General features: G+C 41.3%; 1 protein-coding gene across 4 annotated transcripts in view; it reads right to left on the bottom strand.

Annotated features, from left to right (window-relative positions):
• Positions 1 to 4,629: 4,629 nt before the first annotated feature.
• Positions 4,630 to 16,008, bottom strand: part of VTI1A (vesicle transport through interaction with t-SNAREs 1A) — a 416,764-nt gene continuing 405,385 nt past the window's right edge. For all 4 annotated transcript variants that reach the window (XM_043983904.1, XM_043983902.1, XM_043983903.1 and 1 more), the window contains one exon: positions 4,630 to 7,401. Coding sequence is in view for 2 of the 4 variants with exons in the window: in XM_043983902.1 (XP_043839837.1) it covers positions 7,308 to 7,401 (94 nt within the window). In the remaining 2 variants the exon portion in view is untranslated. The remainder of the gene's footprint in view (positions 7,402 to 16,008) is intronic.

Here is a 16,008-nt window from a genome sequence, read left to right on the forward strand (position 1 = left end):
TATTTAATTTAGCCATCTCTTCTTTCAAAGACAGACACAAATCAGTCCCAAATTCTTTGCTCCTTCTTCACAAACCAGGGGCTTAGACACTCAGGTACCATGCTGTGGAAAAGTGATGCCACGTAGACTCCATCTTGCTTTCTGCCCTGCCAGACTTCATATTGCAATCAGTCATAGTTTTCCAGACTTAAAAAAAAATAAAGAAAAAGAAGAGGCTGAAAAGCAAAGTTGAGATAGATAACGGACTCAGTTCTCTCTGGATCTGTCCCCTATTGAACACATCTGGGGGAAGCTAGAGATGGAAGGCATTCAGCACTGAACTGTGCTGGTCATACCTTCAGGAAAAGTCCAAGGAACTATCAGTGGACTTTTTGTGAGCAACAGATCAATACGAAGCTTCATATCAGCCAAGCTATTATTCACGCCAAAGGCGGTTGTTTGGATGAAGGGAAGGACTGAGTGCACAAGTTCACGGAATCATAGTACAGAGCTCTCCTCTTCAGTGTTTTTCCTCCTTTCTGTCGATGCCTTCATTATTTATGTAGGACAAGTAAAACACAGTGGGTTCAGGATGATGAAATATTTTCCTCTGTTGTCCCTGCCATGTTTAACACCAAGATGGTTTTGTATTTATGCATGTGTATGTTTTCTTGGGGTTACACAAGATGTGACACCAAACGTGCCCCTGACTACCAAGTTAACAGAGATCTCTGCACTGGTAAGAGACAAAGGGGGTGGGTTGGGGGGGGGGAGTATAAACTGCGAGATTACTTATGTTGCCAACATTGGCTCTCTTGGACGCCTCACCTACAGACTTTGCTTTAACTGAGCAAGCTCTTCAGTGATACTTCTCTGCACCTGTCTCTAGAGCCTCATTGCTAAACCTGAGGAACTATCACCCCCCTTAGGGGTTCACTCATGCCCCTGGCTACTCTACAAGGGGGCCCCCAAGATAGTTGCAGAGCCTCATCTGAGAGCTTTGCTGAAAACAACTGCCTGCCACTACTCGATAACCTGACCCATTTTAAGAAAGAGGAAGTCTCATGTGAAATCTTTATACCCACAAGATGAACATCACCTTAGCTGCTGGAGGGTCAGGCAGTTCTTTTTTTTAACAGTGCCTAATATGCTATCTAGGTAACAAAATAATAAAAACAAGATACTTCAGCCCCATTGGAAACAAGACTATATGCTCCAGCCCTGTCAGTATCCCTAGAATATGGCCTATGAGCTCAGGAGGTTAAGAGGCTGGCTGTGTGGGGCCACAGAATGCAATCTATCCTCCACTCCCCCTCATGTCAGCCTCCAGGTAGGTAATGCCCTTCTGTAGACTTTGTAGAGTCAACCTGTCCTATAGATAGTGACTCTGAGTATCGTCATATACAAAGGATGAGGCATTATAACTGGAATGTTATTTCTCATGAGGATCAGCGTGGTGAAGTAGATGGAGAGCCATCCTGGGAGTCAGAGGGCCTGGGTCCAAATCTTGCCTTGATATGTTTCTCTGTGAGAGTAAGGACTGATTTATTTTTTTCTATTTGAATTATCTTTGTCTGGCACATAGTAGGTGCTTAATGAATGCTTGTTGATTGATTGCATAACCATGGGTAAGTCAACATCCTAAGACTAATTAGCCAAGTTATTGGTGGGCTGATACTTGGGTTATGATCATACATCATAGCTCCTTCACATATTAATGTATGTTATTTCTTATAAATTGAACTATTCAATTCAAGGTGAATAGTGTTTATGTTATCATCTTATACCTCCAGAGCTCCTTTAGTGTCCAGAGGGGGCAGCTAGGTGGGGCAGTGGATAGAGTACTGGCCCTGAAGTTGGGAGGCCCCGAGTTCAAATCTCACCTCACATACTTACTAGCTGTGTGACCCTGGCCAAGCCACTCAATCCCAATTGCCTTAAACATCCAGGGCCATCTTTAGGCATCCTGATGTGTATCTTGCCACTGGGCCCAGATGGCTCTGGAGGAGAGGTTGGTGAACTTGCACAGCCCTCCCTCACTTAAATCTAATTCAGTGTAAGTCATCACCTCACCTTGATGTCATGGTCCTCTTTGAGAATGAAGGACAAACCATAACAACAAGTATCCAGAGAGTGGCAGAGCTTTAGGTCTTGGGAATGGCTAATGTCTGCAACTAGTTCCATCATGGGTATAATCGATGCATTTGCACCTTTTCAAGCATGGGAGGCAAAAAAAAAAATGTCGCTTAGTTAAGCTGAGTTTTATAATGTCCTTTAGTTAAGCTGCCATCTTCTCTTTTTCTTGTAGCTTATGCTTATATGGTCTGAAGGCCATGAATCATTATTGGCATGGGAAGGGTAGCCAAAAAGTTAAGGGTGATAGAGGTATCATGTGAAATCACAGACCATTCCTGCTGGAAAAGGCCTAAGTGATTATCTAGTTTAACTCATTTTACAGAAAAGGAAACAGAAGAGAATGCCTTTCCTAGTTTATACAATCAACCATAGTGCCAGAGCTGGGACTAGAACCTAGATCTCCTGACTTCCAGACTGATGCTCAATACTTGACATCATAAAGCATCTCTTTCTGCTCTTCTGATGCTGCTCGACATCCCTGGGGGTGGCACAACTCTGTTCATGAACTGCCAATGTAGTGGGCCCTTTGGGTCATATCTCTTGAGTACAAGTGGGCTGAGCCGGTGAGGTGCATGAAATCTTTAGATGCATCAGATCCCACTAGACTGTGGTTCTCTCCCCCCTTCCGCTCCCTCCTCCTTTCAGTAAGTTGAAGCGGCCAGAAGAATGCCCTGGCCTTTGAACGTAAATTGTTCTCTGATTTACCATGACATAGCCTTTTATTCTTAGGCCCCCCAAAAGTATAGCACCTGCTGAAAGGCAGATCAATTCGTTGATAGCGAGTCATAGTCCAAAAATGGCCAGGAGGTCAAACTCGGAAAAGCATTGCTCCTGTTACCCATTATCGAAACATTATTTGCAATCAGCTATGATCGACTACACAGAGACACCCTCCCATCATGCCTGGCCCCGGATAGCCTTCCAAACAAAAGCCTGCCTTTCAGATTTCAGCACTTACTTCATTTTAGACCATGTTGCTCTAAATACATGTTCGGGCAAAGCAGCAGACAATTGAGCAACAAGGCTGTGTGGAACTACCACATTTCTCTGCAAACCAGTTCATGCTGCAGTCAGCAGCACCGGCCCAGGTTTTCACACCTAACTCCTTCTTTCTCCTGGGAAACTGTGGCCAGAGAGCAGCATTCAAGGCCCCCTCCCAGGCTAGTCTTCCGAAACAGAAAGACAAGGAAATTAGGGTTTGGACCCGGATGAAAGTGGTTAATTCACAACTATGTCAGGAACTACGGTCATATGCTAAATGATGGGAAGTTTCATTATTTAAAATCAGGCTCCAAATTTCCTCCCCAGCTCCATGAAGGATGCCTGCTATACAGGTTGCAAATTAAGAACAATTATTTCCCTCTCTTGCACTTGAATCTAACTTACAGCTAAAGTCATTTAAAGGGGTTAACATCCACCTTAATTAAATATTAAAGTGTGCCTGTACCTGCTGCTATTGTTGCCCCTTCGAATAAGATATAACCTATTTTTGACAAGTTTTCATCTTTCTCTGTGGAAGACGCTACATGAAACCAAATCAGTGGCAAAGAGGAGGGTAATGAATAATCTATTCCATATTCCAACAGTACCCAGAGCTCTGAGTGGGAAAAAAAAAATATTCAGTCAGATGATAGCAAGAGGCTGCTGAGGTACCACATGACACAGCTAATGTTTAAATAATAATAATAAAAAAACCGCGATAAACAAATCATTAGCCCTTAACAGTTGTTTAATGCAATTTGTTAATGAACGTAATGGTGGGGACTAATAATGAAAGAAAATAAAAACGTCTAAACAGGCGCCAAGTTGCCGGTGATGCGCAATTATTTCCTTGTCAAGTTTTTATGATTTAATGAGCTCCTCTGGGACTGACGGCTGTCAGTCAGTCGTGACTTTTTGACACCATTACAACTTCAAATACAGCAGCAGGCAGGCTGTTTTCCTCGGATTTGAAATACTGAAATGATCTGACAGTTTTAAAGAAAAGATGTGCAAAAAAAAAAAAAGAGAGAGAGAGAGAGAGAAAGAGAGAGGGAGAGGGAGAGAGAGAAGACAGTTTCTGTTTCTTTCTTCCTTTTTTTCTTTTTTTTTTTTTTCCATGGGGCAGGCAATCTTTGGATGCTGTTTGGTAATGAAAACCCAATCACTGAGGTCATTATCTGATGAGGTTTTTTGGACCGGGCAGGATTTCTTCCTCTTTATTTCTTTACTTAATGATAACCCTCAATGGGTTTGCCCCGCATGGGATGGTCAGAGCCGCACAATTTTGTTCACCATTAATTTCTGCCTTTGAAGCTCGGGGCTCAGAAGCAGGAGCAAAGCAAACCCCCCACCAAGCTAGTTCCAAAATAAGACAATCCAGCCTGCCTTAAACAGAATAGCAAATGGCCTTCCAGCCCCGGGATGGGAACTGACGTCAGGCCCGCTGCATTTTCAGATATTTTCCCTCAATGTGGAGCATTTAAAACTCTTTAAAACTTAAGCGTCTTTAATTAAATTGCTTTTGATTTTGGATCAGGGTAACAGCGTTTTATTTATTCTGTCAGGGAAACGGTTTAGTCTGCATGAATTTTACACAGTAATATACCACCCCCACCCCCCTTCTCCCATGCATCATTTCCAACAAAGGCAACCGACATTAGAAACATTCGACTCTTTGAGGCTTACATTTGTAAGTACTTAGAATCATTCACAGATCCAAGACCTGCTTCAAATTTGACAAGCTACTTCCGGCAAATGTGGGAATACCCGAATCTGGGGAGGGGTGGGAGGTGAGGGAATATGCCCTCTGGGGGGCACTTTCCTTCTCAATTTTTCCAACATCCACTCAGGGGTCATGTTGGGGGAGTTCAAGGGATCTTCCAAACCTACTTCCTCCCAACTCTCCCTAGAGACAAATGGGCTTGCCTTACCACAGGGGGTCATTACAGGAGTAGAGGAAAGTGGAGCTGGTGAGGCGTGTCTGTTCAACTTTGATACCCCAATCCCAAAGTGCAGAAATGGAATTTGGGCTATAAGATGTACTGACAGTGACATGATCTGATAAAGGGGTGATACTTGCAGAAAAAACAAACCAACTAGCCCTTGAAAAGTTAGCATTGTATTTATTCCCCCTCTCTCACAGCAGTGACTTCAACATGAACCGTAGGTTTAAGTAAAATATTTTAGCGCTGAAGAATCTGGATTATAAAATTGATTAAGCTCACTTGGTGGACCCCAGAAGCCACTGCTGGGTACTGGAGCGTGATTAGGTAACTAGATAACTAGATGTATACTTTAGCTAAGATCAACAGATCTGAATGAACACTAGAGGGGATGTTCTATTAAAGCCATGCTATTAGGGCTCCCAAACAGGAAGGAGAGTTTTTAAAAAATGATTTCTGCAGTGTTTTTAGTGCTTACAGATTTTTGTTATCTGAATAAAAGATTCATGACCAGATGGATTCCTAAAGCTGATAGGAAAATTAACACAGGCTCCCATTCCTTCTCTAGGTCCCACTTTGCTTCATCTTATTCCCTCACCATCATTCCAAAGGAAAGGCTGCAGCTTTATTTACACAATACTAAATGATTTATCGGAACACATGCATGCCCTAACCTGCTTAGATAAGTACCATTTCTCTGGTGAATTTCACCATCCTTGCATCCCTGCATTTCCTTTCTGAACGGTAATAGTTCTCTTCTGAGTTGGTTTGGAAAAAAAAGAAGGCAAATGTTTCCAGCCAGGTGATTGCTGGCCAGGCACGCAAGTTATTAAACATTTTTATGAGAGACAACAGGTTTCATTTCGAGGACTCCAAAGCTCCCAATTATATTCAAAGGCTGCCCTAGAACTTGGAGCAGCTTCATGGCTGGGAAAAAAAAACATCCAACCAACCTCACAATCTTTGCTTGAGCAACTTTAAGTCTGATTACAAATGAACTCATTTCTACCGCAATCCACAGTTCTTCAGAAAAAGAAACCCAAAATCACAAATCAAATTACAGGTTTAAACAAATATCCAATTCAGGAAGGTTTTGATAACATTGGTTAGTCAAAGCACCAGCTAACCGCCTCTCCCTAACGCCTGTGCCCCCCTCCTTTTTTGTATTCCGCTGTAACTCACTGTTTTCAAGGAGGTTAGTGGATGTTTCAGATAAAGTTTATTCAAGTCTTTCTTACTACAGAACATCATCATATTTATAATCACATTTGAAATTTCACACTAATGGAGTCATGTTCTCCCTCGTACTGAAATATTCATGTTCTCTTTACATACGGAAATGGATATGGAGAGAACCTTGTCAGACCTTTTACTTATACTAGGGGCTGCGTTTGGCAGCACCAATATTAAAACTGGAAGGATAGAGAGGTGATGAAATTGGTTTGGAATGCCCAGGTCACAATTAAATGTTGTGCAAGGCCTCATCTTGCTAGTAAATATGAGGAAGTCTGAGCTCTTACAGAGCAAAGAAACACTTCTCAAAGCCAGTAATGAAAGTTGTAAAAAGTGGATATGATGCAATTTTAGTAAAAATATATTCAATAGAAAAACAGGGAAAGCTGTAGGTCAATTTACTACATGGCCCACATTCCACAGCCTCCTTTACAATTAAGCCAGAGAGGTTTGTGCCTTTTTTTTTTTAAATCTCTCCTCTCATGAACTGGGTTGGTTCTCAGAAGAAATTCACTTTCTTCATTACCTGGTTCCTTCTTAACTTGTACATTTGGACACCACAGAAAGGCATTTACGACAAGGGGTCTGAAAAACATTCTAACACCCAACACAAGCTGACAGAAGCATTAAATAACTCATATCTTTTCCCCTCCCTTCTTCCCCATGTCCCTTAATGGCACCTCCTTTCTCCCAACCTCCCCCCAACAACCTGGCCCTTTCTGTTTTCTTAAGCTGGAGAAAGAATTTAACAAACACTAATTCGATCACTCAGTGAAATTTTTTCAAGTCAAATACTAAGCTTCCCAAAAAATATCTCTGTGAAGACATCAGCAGGAGGGGAAATCACCCCACATGCAATCAAGAATAGAAAACATCTTTTACACTCCTTGCACCAAAGTTGAACAGCGGCAAGAGTGGGGGAGGAGAAGGGGGCACTCAGGCCTGTCAGTGCAAAGGGATGATTCATGTGACCACTTTGTCTTAATTACTTAGAACAAGGCGTGTGGTGCTGGATATCAGGGAAGAGCAGATACATCAGTGTCCTTTGACAGAAATAAAAATAGCCGTCAGGATGGTGAAGACCACGATGATGGCCAGGATAACCACCAAAATACGGTTTTGGATGATCCTACAAAAAAAGCAAAGAAAAAGAAGAGGGAAATCGATCAGAGAAACTGGAACAACATTTGCCAAACCACACATAAAAGACAAACTTGTTTAATCAAACAGTGAGGGGAAAATTGGTCCCTGGGAGCCCATAAAAGGGATGTGTGTATGTGTGTGTGTGAGAGAGAGAGAGAGAGAGAGAGAGAGAGAGAGAGAGAGAGAGAGAGAGAGAGAGAGAGAGAGAGAGAGAGAGAGAGAGAGAGAGAGATTTCCTGAAGTGTGCAGTTTGGGGACTTCACAAATTACAATACAAATGAATAACTTCATAATGATTTCCATGCTGTACCAAGTGATGAGCTGCAACGATGACACTCGGAAACACTTGCTGCAAGCTAAGTAATGCAAAAACTTTTCTGGGATCTGACTGCAATATAGTCTCTTAAGTGATCAAGGGACCCACGTCATCTTCTCTTTTTAATCTAATATGTGAGACAAGGCTCATTTTTAGCGGCATTTCTTATTAAGCTAAAAGATTCCAAGGAAACACACGTCAGGGAGGTACTCACCTGTGCAAAAATACCCAGGGAAAAGTATAAAAGGGAGTTGGGGGGAAGAAAAGAATAGGGATAAAGAAGCAAATGTCAAACTGTGAAGCTTATGTTGTAAAAGCCTCATCTGTCACTGGAGTGTCGCACACATTCGGTTACGCTGGAAGGGAATGTTACATTTGCTCAGTAGCAAAAAGATGGAAATGAGAAATAATAATAATAAAAAAGATGCTGCAAGTCCAGAAGCTGGGTATCATTCAACATTTGTTGGGAAAACCTTTATCCCTATGACTGCTAAATAGAAATCAGTTGAGAGGCTACTGAACCAAGATCGGTCACCATACAGAATCTAAATCTGCATGAATCGAGACAAACATCTCAATGCATCTGGTGAAAGCTTCTGATGAACTTGTTTCATAATTTGCCGTTTGGTTCTTGAAAAGGGATCCCAGTATCATAACGTTTGTCCAAGACAGAGGAAGCTTGAGTCAAACATAGTCTGATGTACTCTCACAGAACCCCAAAGAAATAGAAGGAACAGTAGCTATTAAAACTCTCTGTCTTACACACACACACACACACACACACACACACACACACACACACACCCCTTCTAGCAGAAAGAGAAGCCCTGCCCTTTTCTAGATACAGTATTTTGAATATGAAGTTTCCACTTAGAGTTTAAATAAATTCTCCAATTTATGGAAGACAGTTTTTCTATGCAGTCCATAAATATATCTGCTTATGTAGATTCAAAATTCACCATAGATTCTGGAAGAATGAATGTGTTGTGTGCAGCAATAAATTAAAATGCAGTTTTATCCAAGTTCAACTCCCCCTTTTCCACCTCTGCCCCCCCATAACAATCCCCCCCCCCCCCCCGTAAATGGATGGATGAAAACTGTCACATCAGACAAACACACTCCCTTGTGACGCTCTAAAAGGACCAGCTCTCTATCCTCCTGACAGGTTACAAAATGATCACATTTGCTGACACGTCTTCCGCAAAACTGCTTTAGTGCTTGTGTCCACTCTCCTCGCAGGAGATGAATGGCCTGTTTTGTCCTCATTTATCACTTAAAGCTCAGCCAAGATCTGTCTCGTTTATTTCTCCCTTCCCCACTAGAAAGGCTACGCCAAGACATTAATTCTTTGCGATGACAGCTAATTCAGATTTAACAGGACATATTTACTCAGCCAAAGGAAGGTATGGGGGATTCTTTAAAAAAAAAAAAGTAATGTCATAGCAAAGGGAATCTGCTTTTATAGATATTGGTTCATGCAAGTTTGGAGGCTTAAATTTTCACCTGGACTGGAATTCTTGTCTTTTCTTCTTTGGTGCACGTCTCCTGAGAAAAGGTTTGGGAACACACTATTTCCCTTCGTCTTTGTGGGAAATGAGATCTCCGTTTTCCCAGAAAGTTACCATGTGGCTGGCTTGCAAAGGCAATCGGCAAAATTGGAACTCAGCAGTAAACTAGATTAGAAGCATGAAAACGCTTTAAAATTCTGCCCTAAGTAATATACAGTAATAGGCCTCTTGTATAGTTTGGTTGACAACCATTTTATTTGTGGGTTGAAGGCCTCAAGGCATCCATGATGCTAATTTACACAGGATTAACTAGGGGGAAAACTTGTTTAATCTAAGGCATGTTTGGAAAAAGATGCGTGCATAGGAATGCTTGCATCCTCCTTTCTTCCATGGCCTGTTTCATTGGGTATCCTCATTTCCAGCCCCAAAGAAGATTCCATCCATAGGGTTCTCCTAAAGTTTCATGTGTTTCATTCATTTGGGACACACCTGATCTGAAGATTATGTATTCTGTCTCTATCTTTCAGAGGCTCACAATGTAACAACAGAACACCCAGGATGAAACCACATACCTGTCAATTAGTACTTCCATTAAAGCTAGAGTAGAGGACATATAAATATACATGTATACACACACACACACACACACACTCACACACACATACTTCATGGGTCTGTGATTTTGTCAGTGTGCTTACTTCCTCCACTGACAGATCACTACCCTTCTATGATTTGGTAAATGGTCTGTAAGAATCCTTACAAAATGGTAGGTCACAACCCACCTGTGCCTTCTCATCTTATGTGTTTCTAGTCCATGTCCTCTCATAAATTCATTAAAGGGGGTTCATCCAATATGCTGGAGGGCTTTTTCTAGGTTCTTTCATATTGCACAGGTCATAGATTTCTTAGGTTATATCTTTTATTTTTATGTATAACTGGTAATATGCTTTTGCTTATCTACCATGCATCTCTCCATTGATCCTTTGGTGACCCAAAATTTTGTCTCCTTGGACACTGTTCTAATTTATGACTTGTTCTCACAGAACAGCTAGGTGCACAGTGGGGCAGATAGGTGGTGCAGTAGATAGAGCGCTGGGCCTAGAGTCAGAAAGACCAGAGTTCAAATTTCACCTCAGATACTCATCAACTGTGTGACCTTGGGCAAGTCATTTAACCTCTGCTTGCATAAAACTGGAGAAGGAAATGGCAAACCACTCCAGTATCTTTGCCAAGAAAATCCCACAGACAGTTGGTCCATGGGGTTACAAAGAGTTGGACACGACTGAACAACAAGAAGTCACAGAGTATCAGTGGAAGAATCTTGGGTGTTAAGAATGATTAAATTTTGTTTTAGTGAGAAGTCTGCAAAGTGATATACAATTTACTAAATGCAGTCTAGCAAGTTATGTTCCTCTTACTCAGTTCTGGGCTCAGCTGACTGTATTTGTAGTGTCTATTCAAACTATATGTAGTGATGTACCAGCTCTATAGACTTTCCTTCCAACTGTATATCATAGTCTGGTCAGTAGACACCCACTGGTTGTTTCTGGTGTAGCTACACTGGTCAAACTCTTAAGTGATTATAGTTTTTATTTATAGGAAGCTCTAAAATGCTCCAGGGCTTGATGCAATGAATACAACGTCATAGCAAACAGCAGTATCTTGATTACCTCCATGTGGAAGGACTTCCTTTTCTGGACTCTAACCTGGGTGTTTTTTAGGCAGTGGCAAATATTTTTAAGAGGCCATACATCTGCCTGTATTACTTGGTACTAATCAGAGAATTATTAAACATACTTAACTGTTGTCATATCTACCAAGGAATCTTTTATGGTCTTAACCATATGGTATGGGAGACCCCTTGCTGAAGGAAAGTCTTTGTGGTAGCTTTCTGCTCTATCAAGTGAAATTTTAAAAACAAAACCAAAAAAAAACCTCCCAGCCTCCCCACCCAAAATAAATACAGTTAGATCTTATATTCTCTTCATCTTTAAGTCAAGTGTGTGACTGCAAAGATGGAGTACGCTGTAGAATATGATTTGAGAAGGCCTTCCTGTACCCTTCCAATATTGTCACTAAAGGTGACCTCGATATAGTATAAATGAACCTTAAAATGATTCTGTAGAATGGAGGAAATAGACATATAGATTAATGTTATTGACATTTTGATGAACTTTTGGCAGTATTAATAAAGAATTTTTTCTAATCTTTTGGTATCGTTCTTTCTTTCAGATATGAGAAGCAGCATTGTACAGTGGAAAGAATATACTAGCTTGGAAGTTAGCAGGTTGGAATTTCACATCTGGTGTTCCTTTACTGCCTGGGTTATTTGTGTATGTCAGAACTTCTCTGTGCTTCAATGTCATCATTGCTGAAATGAGGAAGATGGATGAGATAGACATTAGAGTCCCTTCCAGCTCTAAATCTATAAGCCTAAAATATCTTGGGAAACATATTCCTTAATGCCTTCAAAATTATGTTAATTGAGTCCAAGCATTTATTAAGTGTCTATTATATACAAACCACTGTGCTAAGCACTAGGGATACAAAAGCTCCTTTAAAGGAGCTTACCGACCAGGAAGGAAGTTGCCTCTTGTACCAAGCTTCTCAGTGTATATATGGTCTAGTCTAGGTACCCTTTCCCTTTCTTTCTCTTTTCCTTGCTTTTTTTTATCTTCTTTCCCTTCCTTTCTTCCTTCTTTCCTTTGTCTTCCTTTCTTCTCTTCCTGCTTTCCTTCCTCCCTCCCTTGTTCTTCCTTCCTTCCTTCCTTCCTTCCTTCCTTCCTTCCTTCCTTCCTTCCTTCCTTCCTTCCTTCCTTCCTTCCTTCCTTCCTTCCTTCCTCAATTAGCACATTAGGTCCTATGATATCCAAATGTACTAACTCCAATGTCATTGATGGATAAAATAGTTTGTTATGGAAATCTTGACTTTTTTTTTTTTTTTTTTTTTGCAGGGCAATAGGGGTTAAGTGACTTGCCCAGGGTCGCACAGCTAGCAAGTGTCAAGTGTCTGAGGCCGGAATTGAACTCAGGTACTCCTGAATCCAGGGCCAGTGCTTTATCCACTACGCCATCTAGCTGCCCCATGATATACATTTTGAAATTTACCTTCTAGGAATTTGAAAGGGAGAAAGGAATTTGCACTACATGAGGCAGCATACTTGTGTTCAAATACTGCCTAGCTCCAGTACTTACTATGTATTTGAGCTGGAGCAAGCCACTTTACTTTTCTGTCCCTTAGTTTCCTCATCTATAAAATGAGAAAGTTGCACTGGATTCATTTATTTATCCCAACATTTATTAAGCACCTCTTGTGGGCAGAGTCCCTGAAAGGTGGGGGTAGTGGCAGTGGGTGTAAGGTAAAAGGTCCCTGCCTTTATGCAACCTAGTCTTCTTAGTGAGATAAAATATAAACATATGAAGCATTGCATGATAAATTCATCAGAAAGAAATAAGACAAGATGTGCCTACTTGAGAAGCCAAGATGAAGTTCTTCAACAACTGAGGGCAAAGGGGAAGGGATGATGGAAGGTGTGGCATTTAATTGAGTTCCTTAAAGGTAGATGAATAGATGACCTTAAGGTTGCTTCAAACTTGAACATTTTATAGTTCTAAAAAGAAGACCATAGTAAAGGGAGTAAATTAAGCCAGTAATTAATTGGGATGCCATCTAGATTAGATGAACCATAGCGTATTACTAAAGACCAGGAGAAATAGGTCATTTTTAAAAAGTGCAGGAAGGGGGAATTTACTTTTAAAACAAAGATTGGAAAATGTGGAGATTCTGGAATGTCAAAAAAAAGGCCAGGAGTTGAAGCAAAGAGGTGCATGATGGGGTTTTGATTTTGGTCAGAGGTGTCCTCCAAGATGACTTTGTAGCTTAAGAGTTTGGGGGAGGGGCAGCCCTTCTGAAGAAAGCAAAACTCAGAATTGAGGGACCCGGAAAGAGAAAGAACAGTCAGGCCAGCTTGGATTCTGGAACAATGGTTGGCATTGGCAGGGCCCATCTGTAACAAAGCCCACAGTACAGTCACAGCCAGACACTGCCAGTGGGTATTGCTGTAGGCAAAGCAGAAAGGCATCTAGAGTGGGGAGGCTGAAAAGGGGGCTTCCCTGGATTATAAGAAAGTGAAAGTCTGAGGAAGAAAATCCAAAATGACTGAATTTCTAATTTGGGGGAGGGAGGAAGGACCTAAAATTCAACCAGATATTTTGAAAGAGGAGCTCCAACATCCCCCCCCCACCCTTTGAAAATACAAAGTGTGTTTACCAAGTAAATAATTTAAGAAAGAATATACACTTGAAAGAAGACACCCATTGAAACAGCCAGGCTAAAGTGCCTCAAGGCAAAAATTGGTGCATTTGCATGTTGCATTCTATTAAGTTAGCTCACTGTAGCTTTAAAAGAACGAAGAGCCAAATTAAAAGGAATGTGTGACTGAAACATCAAGGATTCTCCAAGTTTACATTATGAATCACAGTGCTGTTGATACAAGATGAATTAACCATTTACTTTGAGGCTGCACTCACGGAGTCCTGTGGAAAATACCGATCTCCATGTGGAAGTGAGGTAAAAGCTAATCTTTTCATTGCTACACTCTCTTTCCTGCCTGAAAAACCAGCTCCTGTTGCTGGAAGAAGGCACTCTCGAAGCCCTGCTCTCCTGCTTTGGTTTGGGCAGCTCAGCCTTGAAGAACAAGCTGTAGCAACAGTTACCTACCAACTTTGCCTCTGGGAGTCCTACTCGCCTTAAAGGCCCGAGAACGGGCCAACCACAAAGTCCTTTCTGGTTTGATTCCATGACTTTTTCCAAATCTGGCAAGAGCTGATACTTTTTCCTTTTCTGTCTTTGAAGAAAAGGATGGCTCCATTTTGTTTGAAAAGCCTTGACCCTCTTCCCTGGCATGTTTGTCATAACACCTAACCTTTGACAGCAGTGTCCCAAGGCAGTATCCCAAGCTCATTCATTCATTTTCAGCAAATCACCCCCCCCACACCATATATCCCATGTCCCTTGGTTTCCAAATCAAGTCACCTTTCTGAATATACACACTCCTCTAGCTTGGAGGCCCTATTGAAATGATTTCCTCTATCTCTCTACTCACCCAAATTTCTGTGGACAAAGCCTGCTCCATCCTTTTCTTCCTGAGTTAGAAATGCTACTTGTAGACAAGAAGCTATTTCAGCAGAAGCTTATTATCAAGCTTACATTAAGGATGCCAGCAGTGTCTAAACCCTTTTACAAACTTGCATTCATTAGCTGCAGAGTGCACGACATCTATGCAGGTTCAATGCGATGTCTTGTACATGCCTTCCTGTCTGACTGACCAGCATTGAATAATGATGGCTTGCCATTTAGGGTCTGACAGCCCCGTAGCGATTATCATGAAAATGAGCAATCCTGGGGACAGGTTATAAGCTTTGGGGCAAAGGAGTCAGTATACACTCTGCTCTGGGTGCCTACCTGAAAAGAAACACTATCTAGGTTCCAAATAAACTCAACAATGGGCATTAGTATATACACCATCAATCAGATTCACTCAATTTGGGATTTTCAAAGCAAGGCATCATTGTTGCTTTAGCACAGCTGCTTTGCTGATTCCAGTGTGCACTACCTGCAAACATGTTGGCTAGATCTTCCATGAATTTATGGTTTAGGTGAGGCTGTTCACAGAGAAATCATCAAAATCAATGAGATGCTATGGATGGAATGACATCCTCTAGATTTAGTCAATTGAGACCCAAGATGAAAATGAACACAATACTTTACTTGTAGATTATACAGTGCTCACTCTTGTCAGGTATATGTACATGACTACTTATGAGAGGGACTCTTACAGTTGACATATACCTACTCCTAGAATAGCATGGCTGTAATAACACCTTAATTTTATCTCTGATTATGGCTAGTATTTTTTGTATTGACTTGCATCTTCAGACCCAGTGGGTTCTTTCATATTATCATTATCCTAGAAGGGGAGTGTGATATAGTGTGATATCTTGGCCTTTCAGCTTTCAGATCTGGGCACTGCCACGTACTTGTTGTGTGGTGACCTTGGGTAAGTGCTTGATTCCTCTGGGCCTCAATCCCCACCTCTACCATAAGGAAGTGGGAGAAGTTGATCTTTAGGGTTCCTTTAACCTTGGAATGTCTACTGTCTTCTCTAAAGCTTTGAGAAAAGGGACAGTGTCCTGTATGTTTTGGGGTCTTTGGCTCATAATAAATGTTTGGCAATGAATGGATCATTTTCTACCTTACCTCTGACTTCAATAATAATAACATGGAAGCTGTCACTTATATAGCAGTTTAAGGTTTACAGAGCACTTTACATATATTATTTCATTTAATGAAGTCCATGATTTCCTTTGATACTGAGCAGATAATAATCTTGTGAGACAGGCAGGGTATAGAGGCTCAATGACATACTAAAGGTCACATTATTATAGTAGCAGAATTGGGACATGAGTCCAAGTCTTCTGACATGAAGTCCAAAATCGTTTCTCATATTCATCCACCTAGGGTTGGGCTTATTTGTGCACAGGTGGAATGAGAAGTAGCCTAAGTGGGTGATTTGAAAGGAGCTGAAAGGTCTCTGGCAGAGGATCATGGAAATTCCCACATTACTCATGCCTTTGGGTTATGACACCAAAGGACCTGTTAAAATGCAAATGTTACCATAGCACATATTAAGACATTAATTAGTCATTAATATCTAGCTCAAATTAGTTCATCAGTTTAGGTTAGGGCTCTGAGGGAATGGGATACAGG

This window comes from Dromiciops gliroides, chromosome 2 (genome assembly GCF_019393635.1).
Source record: "Dromiciops gliroides isolate mDroGli1 chromosome 2, mDroGli1.pri, whole genome shotgun sequence".
Taxonomy (NCBI): domain Eukaryota; kingdom Metazoa; phylum Chordata; class Mammalia; order Microbiotheria; family Microbiotheriidae; genus Dromiciops; species Dromiciops gliroides.